This window comes from Mastacembelus armatus, chromosome 4 (genome assembly GCF_900324485.2).
Source record: "Mastacembelus armatus chromosome 4, fMasArm1.2, whole genome shotgun sequence".
In the NCBI taxonomy this organism is placed as follows: Eukaryota; Metazoa; Chordata; class Actinopteri; order Synbranchiformes; family Mastacembelidae; genus Mastacembelus; species Mastacembelus armatus.
In genome coordinates, this window is record NC_046636.1 from 26,175,638 (window position 1) to 26,193,852 (window position 18,215).

Genomic DNA, 18,215 nt, shown 5'->3' on the forward strand with positions numbered 1-18,215 from the left:
CTTCTTGTTCTAAAAGCAGGTGACCTAAAAGATCGTCTAAGAAAGAAACATGGAGGAAAGGGTCCTCATAGTCGTCCTCACCGCTCTATTAAATGGTCTTCATTAATATTTTAGGAAATCTAATTGGAATTGAATTAGGCTTTTTAACCTCTATCAGTAAAGGCAGTGTTGTGGTGTGAAATTATTTGAGCATGGATCTACATGAATATATGTGTAAAGGTATGTTTGTCTACATACTTGCACGTTCCCTTGTCAGCATCACCCGTGTTTGATCTGTTCATGTCTGCTGTGAAATTCCCACACTGGTCTGCAGGAACAGCAGCAGCAGGAAGGACCGTTAGCCCTGTGCAGGTGTCTGTGGCTGTTCTCACTCTCCACTCGAGAGGAAGCGACTCTACACCCTCAGAAGGAATAAATCTTTTATTTGGTTTGTTGTATTTTTAACCAAAGGCTCCTGGTCACGCAACAAAGCCCCGCTCTCCTTCCCCTCTGCTTCCATCCTCCCTCTCTCCTCTCCTCAGCACCATAACACGTTACCTGTCAGGTGATGCAAGTGGAGACATGACGACATTTCTACTGACAAGTAGCCATTTTCCTACAAAAATTGTTTGTATTTTTTCTTCCTTTAGTGAAAAAAAACATGCCTACAAATATTATCTCCACATCTAATCTTTTAAGTTTTTTACACACATGCATTGAAGCCACCATTGCATTCATATGGAAAAGTGTCAGTATATGAAAAGTATAATGTTTTAGGAGGCTTGAATTCCTCTGACATTACAGTGTGCTGAGGTTTAGTGATCCAGACAGCCACACCCTAACATAACCTCAAATGCTCATCCCATTAGCTCATTCTTACCTCACCTCCCCTCCCTCTGTTACTGAGGGACGATGACTAAGAGTCAGACGCACAGATGGGGAAATACAGCAGGTTCCCCTTTACTTCTGGAGAGCTACAGATCATTTTGGGCTTTGTGTTTGTGGTTGGGTTTTAGCTGCATGAACATACACAAACGTAAAAGTACTGACTCAGATGATGTGATTGGGCTCTTTTGCTAGATGAGGTCAGGGAGGGCAGCGATGAGATGAGAGGACCAGAAGAAGACAGACGATGAGTCACACTGTTGCTGTTACTCACAATCCCATCAACCGTCGACCATTACCGTGACCCCAGACACATGATACAGGGCATGTTTCTCTGTGTGTGTGTGTGTGTGTGTGTGTGTGTGTGTGTGTGTGTGTGTGTGTGTGTGTGTGTGTGTGTGTGTGTGTGTGTGTGTGTGTGTTTATAGGCCACAGGGCACAACAGGATGCAGATGCTGGTTTTCCTCAGGTGACCTCATCAAGATAGCAGAGTCACAGCACACAGCAATAATGAATGCATTTAAAAAGCTGAGTTAATATTGTATGCAAAAGACTAGTTGTCAACATGCTAATATTAAGCAATGTTTATTTCCTAATGGGACTATAATAATTACTTTTATATTGATTATATATGATTGTTCACCTGCAGTTCTAGAAGATGTTTTTGCATCTTTCAGCTCGTTGTTTTGGCTTTTCACGTTTTTCCAAAAGCAGGCAGCTGTTCCCAGGAAAGCTTCAAAACACACTTTGTCCACCTCCTAACAGCAGACACACACAGTTAGTGACTGGCTGCTGAACATAGTGGAGCCAGAAAATTCTCTCAGGAGTTGTAAGACACCAAAAGCAGAGCTAAAAGGGCAGTTAATATTTAACAAAGGGCCAGCAAGACAAATAAATGTTGTAGCGAGTCAGCTGCTTGTGCATGTAGGCAGCATTTTGCTAACAAGTTTGCAACTTAAAAGCTGAAAGTGGAAAAGCTTCACAAAGTTTTATTACAAACTTTCACTGTTGGATTTGATTTGCATATATTTTATTAGTTATCATATTGCAATAAATATCATGAATGTAAAATAACTTAATAAATAAATGCAGCAACAAATAGTAATCATAGCAATAATAGTGCATTTGATATATAATATTTGGAGGTTCACTTAAATTATATTTCAAATCGAAATATTTTTTTAAACTGAAAAGCGTGCAAGTAGTTGGATGACGGCAGTGTCATTTAGCCATATTGACTTTGAATTAATTTGAAATGAGCTACAAAATGATGGCTGGGATTTTAGTTACCCACCGCCCTCTGTCCCAAATGGTCTGGCTCAGCCTGTCCTCTGCCTCTACTTCCACACGGGCTCATTTCTGTGTGATAACAATCAGCAAATATGAAAAGTAAATTCTGGAGGAAATGTTGGCAAATGGGTTTTGGGTAGATTGTGCATGAATATTTAATTTAGTCATAAAGTAGGGGTTTAGTGTATTAATAGTTTTTCCACTGCTGTCACGTCATTTGAACCCCCTCCTTTTCCTCTTCCCACCCAGATTAGTGTGGTGGCACAGTCCGCTATCTGGGCTGCTGATTGGTTTTGTTAATGAACATATTTATACTGATTAGAGCATTATAGATTTCTTCAGGCGGGTGGTGGTTGTCAGAATCATATTAGGAGACTATTTATTAAATTTAAAAAGGTTTTTCTACAGTGGTACTGTACAGTAGTGGCAAATCAAGAGGGACTAAAAGAAACTTAAAAACAAGAAAATCTGATGTAGACATTAAAAGAGAGAGTGGGCAGTGTGCTTTTTATTCAGGATATAAATTTTTCAGTGGTTTAATATCTTTGCAAAACTCCATCTTTCCACTTACGGAGGTGAAGATTTATCAGAGTCCGCTCTCATAAAACATCCAAGAACAGAAACACCGATGTGGGCTTTCTGTGGCTATTTTTAGATCATTTGTGACTCCAGCCTCTTGGTGTCCTGGTGTTCTGTGTTGATAGCCACAGAGCCCCAGAGTTCATGCTGGCTGGATAGACCGCTGTGACAGCTGGAGTGGCCGTCACCTCTGGCTCCCAGCTGCTTCCTTGTTTTCTGACCTGCTAACACTTTAACTGGCAGGTCCAGTCTACAGTCACCTGTGGTCAACATCTGTGGACTTGGTCCAGTCAGTTTTTTTTTTTTTTTTTGTTGTTTTTTTTTGCCAATAATTATTAAACCTTCTCGGGGCTCTTACTGCATTAGTTGTGTCCAATGAGTATCTGTTAAAGCTGTCAACCCTAAAGAAGTATCTCTGTGCCGTTCAAATACCACTAATAGTTATTTTATTGCCCTGTGTAGTAAACTCCATCAACCCGGTAGTAAACAGGCACCAGGGATAAAATCAATCATGTAGTCGATTTTAAATACCCACTGCATTTGCTTTAATCTTACAGTGTGTGTGTGTGTGTGTGTGTGTGTGTGTGTGTGTGTGTTTATTACGGCAGTAAGAGAGCAGTGACCAGCCACTCTGAGGCTGGGCTGGCTTCAGCCAGGGTGTGATCCCTCAGCTCTTGGCTGTATTTGATAAAGATTAATTCAATCCTGTTTTCTGCCCTAAAATGCTTTTGCTAATGTAATTCTGTCTGTGTCAGATCCCCAACCCCTCACCCTCTGTCTCTCTTTGTGTGTTTGACTATCTGCCTGTCTCTCCCTCCTAAGCAACACTAAGCACCTTATCCATGTTAAGGACTAACAAAAGCAGCAGCAAGAGAGAGCAGTGGTACTGTGTTGTAATTCTCTGCCATGGAGTCATCATCAGTTTGGTTGGTTACAGACTGTGTGAGTGTTTGCCTGTGTTAGGATTTTGAGAAGAGATTTTTCAAATAATTCAATACATCCTTCAATCATAAATATTCACACAAAATGAAAATGAGAATAATTCATTTCCAATGATGCTTTAGTATTCGGTGTACCATAGGTTCACCTGCAGAACCTTGGAGACCCAATAGAGGGTGCTACACAATCCAAGTGAAAATCTAATCAACCTCTTTGCTAATATCAACTACTATCTCCAGAACATTTTCATAGTACTGATTTGGACCTGATTAAAGTATTTATTCTCATGTATTTGTATACATATATGTAGCATAGTTCTGGTAGCTAGCTGAAAAAGGTGCTAGTTATGTTAGTTACTGAATGATCTGCAGCGTAGTGAACAAAAACACACAAACATGTTGCATGTGATAGAGCACGTTCTTGTGTGGTTAGGATTGTGATCCTGGTGTGGTTGTTCTGATCCAATCCTCATCCTCTGTTCAAAAACAGTGAGAAGAACTAGAGGTGTAAATGTTTCTCTGTTGTTATTGATTCCTGCTGCAGCTCAATAGCTGACTGACTGAGGAGAGTCAACAGTCTCCACAGGTGGTAGTAATGGTGTGTGTGTGTGTGTGTGTGTGTGTGTGTGTGTGTGTGTGTGTGTGTGTGTGTGTGTGTGTGTGTCACGCCTAGATTGGAGGTGGCGTCTATGTGCACGTACATCTGTGTGTACTGTATGTGTAGTGGTGAAGTGTGTGATGTCAGCCTGCCTGTGTCTCGTGTTGTCACAGTGACCTCTACTGCTTACATGGTCACCCACTTCAGCATCCAAACCACATAACACAACACAGAAAAGCGAATCTTTACACTTAACTTACAGTCCGTGCTGTGCTTGTGTGTGGGGATATGAGTGCACTTTGGCTTCAGCCTCAATCTCTTTGCATGTTAGTGGAGCATTGTTCTTTTAAGACTGCTAATAAAACACTTTTTCTGGCTCCCCAGTGCTGGAATGACCTCCCTTGTTCAGTTCAAACACAAGCATCTGTCTTTTTTTTTTTTTTTTTTTTGTATAAGACTGAAATCTCAAATCTCTACAAAGCCTCTCTCAACATTCCCTCCACAGCAGATATTTCCATCAGTCCTCATCAACTCAATTTTCTCTAAAAAGAAAAAAGAAGACCTTTTGACTCCCTTGTTAAGCTTCATCTTCATTTTAAGTTTTTTGTACTGGCAGATATTTTATGACCTGTGTTTCACTCAGAAAAAAATATGTTCTTTGTAATGCTAAACGTTTAGAAGAAAATGCCGTACATTCAAAATGTAAAGTAAAATAAAGTGAGTGATTGAGCATCTTCAGGGCCACCACGCCTTTCTAACAGGTCAACAACATGTTGTTGTAAATGTGTTTTGAACATCGTCCAACTCTTTGTCTTTATAAAATCCCTACAACTTATGGAAAAGCAACACTCACCAAACAACTTTTCTCTTACAAAATTATTTCTTAAAAACACAAAGAAAAAGTAGTATCTCTCCTAAAGTTGCCATCTTTGCTACTTATCATTAACGTTGGTCCATATTTGCACTCAGTGGACCTCTTCCCACTCATATTGTTTATTATAAGTCACTCTAAGTAAGAGCGCCTACTAAAAAGTAAAATAAGTGTTTAGTGGCTGATCATAGAGCTCCACTCCAGGCAGAACTGTATGATGGGAGAGAAGGACTCAAGTATCCTGAGAGTCTCTCTGCTTATGCCTCTCAGCAACTGGTTGGACTGATGCTTGAATATTAATGGTGTGGTCTTAAAAGCTGGCGTTGACTATGACCCAGCCATACAGTGTGTGTGTGTGTGTGTGTGTGTGTGTGTCTCTCTCTCTCTCTTTCACACACACACACACACACACACACACACATATGTGTGGCACACATACATCTATACCCTTCATCCTTTCCTAGGAGGTGAAGATCTGCTTTCCTGAGGGACTGGTAGATGAGGAGGGCTGGGGTGTTGATTACTGCAGTACTTGGCAGTCAAGTGTGTGTGTGTGTGTGTGTGTGTGTGTGTGTGTGTGTGTGTGTGTGTGTGTGTGTGTGTGTGTGTGTGTGTGTGTGTGTGTGTGTGTGTGTGTGTGTGTGTGTGTGTGTGTGTGTGTGTGTGTGGGAAGGCTGTAGTTTAAAGAGAGGGGTAGCCAGCTTGCACCACCTCTAGACTAGTCCTCAGCTGCTGGATAAATCAAGTGTAAAATTGCACAGTCTTTCAAAGGTCACACACACACACACACAGTTTTGAAAGTTGTACAATCTTTTGTAAAACAAAAAAAATTATACTGCATCTCTATTACTTTGTATGATTGATGTTACTGAATCAAATGTTAAGAAGTTCAATGTGTTCAATGTGTAATATTTACATAAATATTATATTAATGATTAATTTATTAAATATTATTTGTTTTTCTTAATCTCAGAATGAGCCTTTTAAATCTAAATAGGGAGCGGGTCTCCTTTCATGGAGGCAGCCATGTTTGTGCTGCCATGTCTCTACAGTAGCCCAGAATGGACAAATCCAAGACAGGCTCTAGACAGGGAATCACATTTTGTTTTAAATGTCAGGAACACCACCGTGTGAGGGTTGCTATTAAGTTTTGGATTCTGCATTCTATTCTGTCAAGCCACCAGATGCCACTAAATCTTTCACATTTTACACATAGCACCTTTAATCAACTGTAAGGACGCAAACTCAAACCTAATATTCATGTGTGAATTTATCTGAACTACCAAGAAGCTCCTGTAAAAGATAAATTACTATTACTGTTTACTACTTTCTGAGCATGCAAAACCAATTTGTGATTTTTGATACTGACTAATAGACTTTTGATACTGACTAATAGACTTTGTGCAAGGTTGTTGTATGAGATCTGATGATTGATGATTGATTCCAGTTTTATTACATTTATTAACTTTCTTCTCATTTCTTTTTTGCTCCAGCAACAACGGCGTCTAGACCTGTTAACCATCACCAACTCTGGTAAGTCCCTGAGATCCTCTGACTTCACTCTCACCCACAGTCCAAATTTTCCCCCACTGATAAGAAACTGTGCTGTTTCATTTCAGCTTGGTTTCATTCTTCTTTGTGTTTTCTGAAACACCAAAATATGCAGTAAACTAGAGGCTGAAAGTGTGAGCATGCTGTTTTCTGCTTTCCTACACAAACACATAATTGCAAGCACATAGAAAATAGTACCTGTGCAGTTGAAAACCCTGTGGCAGGGCTGCAGTTGATTTAGCAGTAACTTGGACATGAGTTAAAGGACGTTGTCTTATGATGTGATGTATTAAATGTCAAAAAACTATTCCCTTGAAGCTTTTTTAATGGGATAATATAGAAATTCATGAATTCAGTTGTATTCAGAAAAGTCACAAGGGCAAGCATGTGCCCCCAAGTGTAGGTTCACTATGTAATCATCCTCCCGTGTGTGTGTGTGTGTGTGTGTGTGTGTGTGTGTGTGTGTGTGTGTGTGTGTGTGTGTGTGTGTGTGGTGAGAGATCTTGGACAGCATATGGGAGATGATGTTGAGAGACTAGTAAACGGGTCAGATACTTTTACCTTTGTGTCACTCTTACCATGAGATTTGTGGATACATTTACTTAAATGATCATCTTCAGATGGTATTTCAACTTATCAGCCACAGTGATGAACACATCAAACCCAGTTTGTGTTCATTTTCATCTGATTGAGTTTAATTTACATTAAATTTCTTATTATCTGTGTATTATGAGGCGGCTTGTATGTGAGGCACTTGATCTAAGTGTGTTATTATAGGTGTGTGTTTACCTGTGCTGTGTGTATATCCACACGATTGAGAAACTGTGTGGCCGTATGTATATTATCTGCACGCATGTGTGTCAATAAGTGTGTGCCTCTTTGTTGGATTGTGTGTTGCTAAATGGCATATGAGGCAGACGTTATAGTGCATGTTAACACATACTTGTACTCATACGCGTTTACAAGATGCTTAAACATCCAAATGTGGAAACACTTGCACATCTGAAAAGCTTTCGCAGAGTAAACACGACTGAAATGCTCTGACTCACACTCCACACACACTGTTCTACCTTTTTATATGCATTTGTGACTATATAGATGCAGTGTTAGGTTGTTTAAATAGTTGGTCAGATGAAAGAAAATGAATCTGCAACTGTTTTTACAATTATATATGTATATTATGTGATATCTTACATGAACCATTACTGTTATGGTCTGGTGTTTTGTTTCCTGTGTGGACTTTTATTTTGGAATCTCTGTTCCTGCCTCGCCTGGTTATGTTATCAGGTAGCTTCACGTTTCATTATCTTGATAAGTATCACCTGTGTTTCAGTGTCCCTTTGTATATATATACATACCTCCCGATCCCTTTGTTCCTTGTTGGAGGATTAATGTTTGAGTGTGTTGCTCCTGGGTTCACGGCTGTGTTTTGTGTGTCCCGTGTGCTGAGAGTGTTCTCAGAGTCCAATCCTTCCACCCCACCGTCATAACACATTACATGCGTTACAGAACCACATGTTTGAGTAAGAACAGGAATACCATATAAAACATGTCTACGTTCTGCAAAACAGTTTGATTGTGTTCAATATGCACCTCAGACTCTTAACGTGTAACAGTTGGAGGTTGCAGGTTTAGCAGGATGCAGAAATGTGTCACAAAGTAGTGGCATCCTTAGGAAGATCTGTCCGTCTCTTAGAGGCAGCTGTGAGAATGAGGGTTCCACTGAGATGGAGAACAAGGAGAAATAAAAAAAAAATAGGGGAGGAGAAACAGATGGGGACGGCAAGGAAGATACTGAGATCCATATGTCTAAAGTGTCTGGATGATCTAATGTGCTTTGATTAGAACAATGCTGATGTGAGTCTCATGGCGACTGTGTTAATTTAGCAGGTTTACATTGCAGCTGTTCCTTAGGTCCTGGGCAGATAGACTCACACTAGGCCTTATCAGTGTGACAGAGGGGAAACCAGTGTGTGGCGATGATGTTCAGTATTGTTGAACCTGTTATAGCTTCTGCTGTTCGTTGCAGGTTTGTCAGATCAGTTGTTGAGTCTTAGCAGAATTGCATATTTCCAGGGTTTAGTTGGGCTCCAGGAAGACGCTTTAGGTTAAAGTAGATCCGTCCTGTTCTGGAAGGACGCTATTCTGTCAATCCTCAGTCAACCATTTCTCACCATAAGGAATATGTTTGCAGATGGGCAGTCATTTGGGTTTTACTCAGAACTTTCTCTCATCTAGTCAGTGAAAGTTCTGTGTTTTTTGTTTGTTTCTCTGCTGGGTTCTTTAGAAAAATGGAAGCTCTTTTAGATTGATCAGTGGATTTTGGTCTGTTTACAATTTAAGTGATTCCAAACTGCGTCAGTCTCAAAATAGTTATTTTAATTTTCTTTTTATGTTTACTATAGCCTGGTAATAACCACAGTTTTCACTTTATTGTAGCAGAGTGTGGGTCAATAAGACTTTTTTACCTTGATATGAGTTACTGACGTCACACCTTTTCCCTCACGTCATACCTCACTGTTATAATTCGCCTTCTGATTTGAAACAGCTTGAGAAACACTTAGGAATTTCTTTCTTTAAACTACCACCACAAAAAACTGAAGTACTGATTATAACTCTGACTTTTACTATCATGTGCAAAGCGGGCAGCCAGTCTGTGTGGGGCCTCCAGATGCCAGAAAACATTAATGGAATTTCAGTTTATACATTTTACAAAACAAAATAATAACAGAGGAGGTTACTGAACGCTCTGCGAAGCTCTTTTCCTCTTTCACTTTTTTGTTGGTTAGCCAGTACGGAGCATCCAGCTCATGTGGTCTCATAAGTGTGTTAAAATGGCACAGCAATCTGACGAGACGTCGTTTCTTTGGCTTCGTGGTGTTTGTCAGGTGTTAGTGAGATGTCGTTTTCAAATGCTACTATTAAACAGTCACTGTTACAACCCATCAAATTAAAACACCTTGGAACTCAAGGTTTTGCTCTGACTTTACAGCTACCTCTATGAATCAGGTTAGCCCTGTGTTAGGGTTTAGTTTGAACCCATGGAGAGGCACTAAATTGGCTGAAATAGCTTTCAATTATTTTTCACTGAGGTTCTTCCCCTGACCAGAGTAGAGCTCAGTGTGTGTGTGTGTGTGTGTGTGTGTTATTGCTGGTCATTATTCAGACTGTTGTTATGTGTGGCCTTGAAGGGAAGTCTATTATATTCTTAACTTGGCAGATGTATTTTATCTTATCCTGCTGCTTATTACTATTCACAGTAGGTGAGTGGACATGCACACACACACACACACACACACACACACACACTGAGCATTGTGAAGGTTATTACGATGGCTGTATGAAGAACAGGTGAGGCTTTCAGATGAATGACTCTGATAGGGAAGCACAGGCAGGACACCCTCATCCTCCCTGCAGATTAAAAGAGTTTCCGTTCCTTCTCTCCCTTTCTCCTTGTCCTCCTCTCAACCACTTCTGCTGTTGGCACTTTTTTTTTTCCTCTACTCAATTGTGCAACACTTGTTAACTGTTATTTATTGTGAATCTAGATTCATCACGTTGCCTGTGCAGTCTTGTTCCTGCCCTTTCGTGTTGTATTATCTCCTCCATTCTCCACCCTTCATTCATGCCTTTTCATCTCATCCTCATATCGTGGACAGCAGGGGGAATCACTAAATGTGTGAAGGAACTAATAGTGTCAAATCACCACATAACACACCGTGTGAGAGAGAAAGATATTTGATGAGGATTCTGTCTCTGCCGCCTTGCTGCCCTCGGTTTCTCATGGCATTCGTTACCTTCTCTGAAGAATGATCTGTCTGCACATGGAACTGGCTGCAACTGAAGAGATCCTTTAAACATATAGCAGCAATATATGTACACACTGGAGAAAAATCAGCAAGAACACACAGTAAGTCTCTACAGCGTCTTTCTAATTTCACTCACACACACATGCACGCTCGCTCCCACACACAGACCCACTCAAACCTCACTCGGCCCTCTTTAATTGGACACTTGAGCAGCGCACGGCTGCATCTGGCTCCTGTTGAACACAGCCTGACATTTCAGACTGCTGACCTTTCCAGCCCCACCACAACTAAATAATGATTAGTCCTGGCAACTGTTCCACCGCAGCAGCAGCCAGGTACGCACACATGCACATGAGCATCTACACATTCAATACGGATTCACACACAGGTGAAAACGGCTCAAAACACAACAACAAAACACCTGCATTGAAGGCTTTGTCTTTTCACAGTGAGAAAATGGGGTGCAGACATTGATTTGAGAGGCCATTTTGGCTTATCGATTAGATTGTCCTTTTCCATATCTGCCGTCAGCACCCAATAATGTGTTGTTCTAAATTAACTCTGCTTGCCTCTGTTTAGTTTCTCCTTTTCCCTTTATGCGCTCTCAGCATTACAGTGGAAAAAAGGTCAATCATATTCATGAGATCTGGGCAGATTTGAGAGGGTGGTTGTGTGTGTACTTGTGCACACACTTTTAGTATTGTGCACAGATGCATGCGTGTGTGTGTGTAAAGCGATGAAGCAGCATAGAGATAATAGGCAGTTCTCAGATCTCCTCTCACTTTCTTCTTCTTCACTCCATCACTTCTTTGGCTGTATCTCCATTTCCCTGCTGTTTCTGTCAGAGCAGGATAGAAATGTTCTTTATTAGAGCGTCTCTTTGTACAGATATTCTTTGTGTTTTCTGCTTTGCTGTCTCCAGACAAAACCACTGTACATATCTCTGAGGTCACAGGTCACATTTTCACAGCGAACTACTCATATTTAAAATCTGTGTCTGAATCTCTCATTGTAGACACTGTAGTAATAGTTAGGAAGCCTGCGAGAGGCATAAGTATATGTTGGACATGACCAAAATTATTGGGCATGAAGCTGATCGTTCCTACAAAAGTCCAAACCATCATGATTTTTGCCTTGTGTTTCGATCAGGACATGTGAGGAGCAACTCCAACGCACATCAACACATTTCAACTTATGCTTTTGAAACAAAAGGTGACATCTAGTTTTTGTTCTAACAGATAGAGTATACTGTATAAAGTATAGCTGCAGTTATAATGAGTGTGGATGAATTAACAGAGTAAACATTTTTAACTCACACATCACAGGTAGAGATGCAGTGGACAATAATGACATAGATATTCATTTGAAAGAAAAGCTCTACAGGACATGACGGCTCAGCAAATGTTCTACAAAGCCTGATAATCAGCTGGAATTTAGAGATAAAAAAATACTTCACATTCTTAAACTACACTAACGACTGAAATTCACACTAACATAGTGACATTTTGAGATCCGCTGTATATCAGATTAGAGTTGCTTCAGTTAAGAAAATAAGGAAAATAAGGAGCATTGGAAATTGGTTTGGCTGCTAATAGCTAGTTATTGCAAAAAGCTGTCGTCTGCCTATCAGACTTACTATGGTCAACTAAACCACAAGAAGCCTCAGGCCTCATGAACTGAAATGAAAGTGGGTGGAGGATAGTAAAGTTGACAAAAAATAAAGACCAGACTTCCTTATTTTTTGCTCAACATGACAGGAAGTGCTCTTTTAGTTCTCTTTTTTGTTTAAGTCCTTAGTCTCCCCTGGGTGTTGCTTTCTCTTCTAGGAAGTGCCAGCTTTTTCCATTTGCATAACATGTGTCACAAAGTGTGAGAGCAAGTTGGGGATCACTTCAAACTAAATTGTCTGCAGTGTGAATGTAAGGTCAACAGAGTTTTTTCTAATTTACACAATATAGCATCCTAGCCTTCCCTCAGCTATTTAATAGCTTACATTATTTTAGATGAAACTCTCTGGGCAGCCATCCAAACAATATACTGATATATCATGTATTTATGTCTTTGTTGTTGAGGTGCCATTGTTTTGAATATAATCTCTTTTTCTTGGCCCTTAAAGTGCAAATTGCACTCATGGAGTGTTGTTGTGATAGTGGTGTACTAAGAGTTTCCTGCTGCCTCTAAATCTTATGAAATGCTTGCTTCATGATACGCAGGAGGATTATTTAAATCTTTGTGTTGGTACCAGTTCAATTTTGCTATGAAACAACATGTTTCTGTCAGAACAGAAATCTTTCTTGCTTGTTGCAGATAAAGAAACCTGAACCTATTTGTGTACAGACTTTCACCGGTCGATCTTTATCTGCCAGACCCCTTTAATTTAAAATGAACATGAAACAATCCTTCAGTCATTAAGCTCTCATCTCCCCTCACACGCATCTTGGAGAGCCCAGTCAATGTTCCTCGAGGGCAATTGACCCGAACACACCTGATCCAGGTGATCAGCAGTGGGGTAGGTCAGGGATAGTTGGAAGACGAGCAGGACAGTGGCCCCTGATGCCTGGAGTTGGACACCCCTTTCTCTGTGTGCATCAGTCTTATGCACCTTTTAACCGTGCTCACTCACTTTTTCAGAAACTTTCTTTGTAACTTGTCACTCATTCAAAATACAGAAAGACTTTAAATTGCATTTTCCGCTCCAAGTGGTAAAACCCCAGCAGGACTACTGTGATTTTTACAAGAACCACTAGTGGCAGGAATATATCTGTGTTTGAACAAACAGAAACTATTAAGGTGGTAGGTCAAAAAGCACAGCTTTAGGAGATTTTGGGCTGTGCTTAATACTTGTGTGAATGTTTTCTGCCTCCTCACACCTAGTGCAGTAGGATGGAAAGAAAAAAAAGTGGGTTGAATTGCACTGGAATAGTCTTTTAGGCCTGTGGTTTCCACTCTAAGAAAAGTCCATTTTGCTGACTGCAGGCCTGGAGACTGTGTTTCTCTCCAGCCTGAAGTGACCCCAGGCAGGTGGAAAGACAGGCCTCACATAACCCGAGCCTTCTGCTTGCTGTCCTGGTCTGTGGTACATACCTGCACTGATGGAAATCTCTGGGTGACTGCAAGGTTGACTGGCTCTCAGGTGGTAGAACTGCAGAGATTTGTTCTTAGTGGAGCATAAGACTTAGCATCTTGAGAGATGGGGAGGACAGAAGAAAAACAGAAGAACATTATTTATATATAAAAAAATACTATCAGGCCTTTGTGTAAATGAGCAGCTGTGAAAACAACAGTTCCTATTATTGCCCTAATTATATCCTTTCTCTGTGAATTAGCATATTTTATCTCCCTCCTCTTCATTATGTGGGCCTATGCTTCCATTTTGATGTGGTTAAAAAAAAAAAACACATAAGACAAACAAAGACGGAGATGAAGACGGGAGGGAGGAGAGGAGAGGGCTGCGCTGGCCGCCTCATCTTGAGTATTTTCCAGCTGATTTTGCTGAAGGCTTCTCACCAGCGTAGCTAAAGCTGCAGCAGCATGCTAATGAATGGAGAACGAGTGTGATAATTTACCAGACAAAGAATTGAGGACTGCGTGAGATTGGAGCCAAAGGGATGGGGAGGAGGAGGAGGAGGAGGAGGAGGAGGAGGAGGAGGAGGAGGAGGAGGGTTAGGGGCCACAAAGTATTGAAAATATTTGGAAAATATTTGTCATCAAACAAGTATTTAAAACCTGTCTCGAGCCAATATGCCTGAAGGTTCTTTGTTTTTTTGTTTTTTTGTCAAGTCCGTATTACTAATGCTTAGAGTAAATATTCCCTGTGTCACAAATATGGTAATTTCACACACTGTACACACAGCCAGCCATGTGTTTCATGTTTCTGCATACAGAAAAGGAGAGAGAGGGAGAGTGCTAAACTCAGAGGACAGTAAATGACAACAGAAGAAGCGTAGACTCTGTCCTCTTTCTAAAAGGGCAATGTGATGAAGGCAGTAAACAGGCTGTGAACAGGCTGTAGGCTCTGAGATTATTTCTTTGTCACCAGCAGAGCCACCAGTGTTGCTGAGCACTGCTGTGGAGCAAATCCTCCTAGAGAGGACTGATTGGATTTTTGTTCCAGGGAGCCTTTTGTGTTAGCAGCATAGGGACTAGATAATAGAGGTTGATGCCACTCTGTCTCTGTGTTATGGCTGGTGGATTGAGTTTTTGGACTGTGTGTGTGTGCTCCTTGTATTACCAACACTGTGGGGACTGAAACCTGTGAACACATCACATTAAGGGGACTTAGCTTTGTGTGTGTGTATGTGTGTATGTGTGTGTGTGTGTCTAACCCAGACCTTGTCTCTCTAAAAACCACTATATCACTGTTATTCACAACCTATTACATCTGCTCTGCCTCACAGCATATAGATGCTGAATATCAGAGCATATGGGCAATTTACTAACATTATGGATACTTGGACTGTTACTAATGGTGAGGCTTTTCCGCAAAGCTGAATTGTTAATCTGATAACCTGTCACTCTGTGAAATTGTTTATAACAGGTAATATATATATATATATATATATATATATATATATATATATATCACCAGGAGATACTTTGCCATGGTCAAGGTCATTAGCAGCCTTATCTCAGTCTGCACCTCAGTCCGTCTGACAGATCTGTGTGTGGATCACCCAGTAGGTGTGTATGTAGGATGCTGTATGTATAAATAAAAAATCTATATATTATTGATTTCCATGGGGAAAGTCTGGTTTTAATTGCCCTACTTCCACAGGTGTGTCAGCCATTAGCTTAAGCTACAGAACAACAACCTCAATCTTTTATTCTAGGAATTTCAACCCAGCAGATGTTTAGACTTAGACTGGAAACAAAAATCTCCTCCTCATTACACCATTACACCCAGTGTGTGGATGTGTGACTTTGTACTGACCTCTATGGGAATCCAATGGAATGATACAGGCCAGTCCGAGTGAACAGAGCTTCGACAGAAACGTTGAGTGAAATGCTAATCCAGTGGTGCATGGCCGGGTTTTTTTTCTTTGATTTGATAAAAAGAAACTGTCACCAAAGCAAAAAAGGAGGTTTGAAAAAAAAAAATCAACTCAGGATATTGACCTTCAAAGGCATCAAACCCTTGCAGATGTAGTCATTTGGTTTATAGGACAATAAGAGTTGTGTACAGTGCACCTTTAAAGTGTGCTGTCCCTGTTCCTCAGTGGCAGCACCTCAGTGAGAACAGAGGCAGACATTTGTCAGGTTATGTGTCTCAGGCCACGCAGGAACTGAATGCCAGATTCGTCTTGACTGTTTTCTCCTGCACTGAACTAAATGTGTCTCAGCGGGGAAAGATAGACTGCATTTCCCATTGTCGCACCAGGTGGCATCCTGTGTGTGGACAGCAGAGGAGCTGTGTGACATGTGCCATACTTCTTTACAGTCAAAGCAGGAATCCTTAGAAGTGTTTGTCCCGACCGAAGGATACAGATGGAGAGATATTTGTTCGTATTTGTTTTCCATGCACAGAAAGCCATTGCTCAAAAGACAGCGAACAGGCAGGTAGATTCCACTCACACATAGGATTACAAACAAATACAAAAAATAAAATATGTGCAGATCAGCATTATTTTAGCTTAAACTCACAAAAATGTGCTTGTAATTTGCACGCTGGAGTTTAGATTTGATGAAAAACTGTTTCGGATTTGAATAAAAACATGAAATAAATGAGTAAATGATAGAAGGGAAAAAGCTTTCTGGTATAAATGAATTTTATTGTACTTCAGAGACTCACAGCTCTTTTAACAGAAATTAGAACACAAGTAATAAAAGAACAGCGAGTAATGACTGAAAAACACTAACAAGAAGGCAGTTGGGTTTTGATCTGCTTTTTCAGACAAAGCAGCTGTGCCAACATTTTTTCTTAGGCTCAGAATCAGTGTTAACCTCCTCCAAGTGTACAGTAGGATTGAAGCTCCGTGACCTTGTCTGTCCTTGACCACGGTGTGTGTGTTTGTGGGTGGGTGGAGGTCTGTGTCTGTGTCTGTATCTGGTGGTTAAGTGAAAGCCTGTAGTTGTCAGAGCACTTTGCCCCTCTACATGCCCCTGCCCCCCCCTCACGCCTCCACCACAGGTTTCCCCGTCCCCCGGTGAAGAGCGAGCTGCTGGTTGGCCTGGGTTTTATCTGTTATTATCTGTCAAATGCTGCGCGCCCGTGAGCCTGGCTGCCCCTCCTCGTGACGGGCTGCCGCGGTCGCTCGGCCAATCCCAGCGGCTCCCTGCTGTCGGCTGCAGCAGCGTCGAGAAGTTCGCCGGCTGCCTCCGTCTCTGTCTCACAGCCGCCCTGGAGGAAAGGGGAAGAGTAGCAAAGGGAAGAGAAGGAAAAGGGGGAGAAATACCATTAAGATGAGCTGTAGTCCCACAGACCAAAGCCTGCCCACCAGCCATGTGCAGCGGCTCACCTGGCTGCCAGATAAGTGGAGATTAGAGGAGAGGAGATGGTGGAAAAGGTATTAGAGGCATAAGAAAAATTCTCTCTGAAACCCGGGGACAGCCTTGATACTTTTAGGATTTCTTGTGTCATGTCTGACATTTGATGCAGACGCAGAAAGGGCATAGACACAGACAGTCCACGCTGATCTTGCAGAGATGCGGAAATCTTTGCTCTTTTATGTATTTCTGCTTGTTTGTTCCCTGAAGTCTATTGTTCGACTGGCTGCTGCCACTGTATAAATTACAGTTTTGTGAGTTCCCTATCTAGTTAGTGGAGAATAACAGTCTGGTGACACTGGCGAGATCAATACAGGTCCACAGCAGGAGGTAGAACGGCCCTAATGAACTGAATTGACTGCTGCTGAAATATGATCAGTATTTCTCTGGTGGTCATTATGTTCCTTTTGAAGAAGATCAATGTCTCCTGGGTGGATCACTGAGTATACACAGCATGATGGCAGAGCCAGAGCTGATACCATTATAAATACTTAATGAAAGCTTTATTCACATTAAGGTTCGTCTCTATGTGTGAGCCACTTGTCCATCTTTTTCTTTCTTTCTTTCTTTCTCTCTTTGTGTGTCTGTCTTCCAGTCAAAGGTCTGTTTTCAGGCCCTGCAGCATTAGTAAGTGATGCGCTTCTATTAGGCTGTGCTGTTCATTTCATGGGCTATCACTTTTTAAATTGGTGAATGCCTTCTTCATGGTTGATTAGTAATTCATGCGGAGCTAATTAAGAGGCATAATAAGAGAAAGACTGGTGAGATGCCTCCAACCAAAATAGGAAAACAGCATTACCCTGGACTGTAAACAGTTGTGATTGATCATAATAGCGTGCTGCCTACAAAAGGCATTTCTGCTTCTCTGAATCTGTCACCTTGAGACTCGACACCCGTATCTTTATTGTGCTCTGTGCTTCCCTGATCTTAGAGCATCTTTCCAGAAAGTTGGCCTAATGATCCCCCTGTCCAGGCTGTCTAATGCCTGGCAGAGTCACTTTGCAGGATCCGGTGTGTGTATGCTCTTTCTCAGGCTGGTGCTCACCCCTGCCAACCATCATCACACACCTGTACCAGCATCTGTTGTCCTTCCTTCAGATTGGCACAGGTGCTGCCTTTAAATTGACTGTCTACGTGCTGTACAGTTAGTGTATACACCTCAAATTACCATAGACATTTTTCAACTAGATTGCAAGACTTCATTTTGTTCTCTTTCTCTCTATATGTTTTTT

The 18,215-nt window shown here is 41.2% G+C and overlaps 1 protein-coding gene across 1 annotated transcript in view; it reads left to right on the plus strand.

Moving 5' to 3' along the window:
- agbl4 (AGBL carboxypeptidase 4) overlaps positions 1-18,215 on the plus strand; it is a 231,753-nt gene that overhangs the window by 143,358 nt on the left and 70,180 nt on the right. The window contains exon 6 of the mRNA XM_026304627.1: positions 6,634-6,673. Coding sequence (XP_026160412.1) covers positions 6,634-6,673 — 40 coding nt within the window. The remainder of the gene's footprint in view (positions 1-6,633; positions 6,674-18,215) is intronic.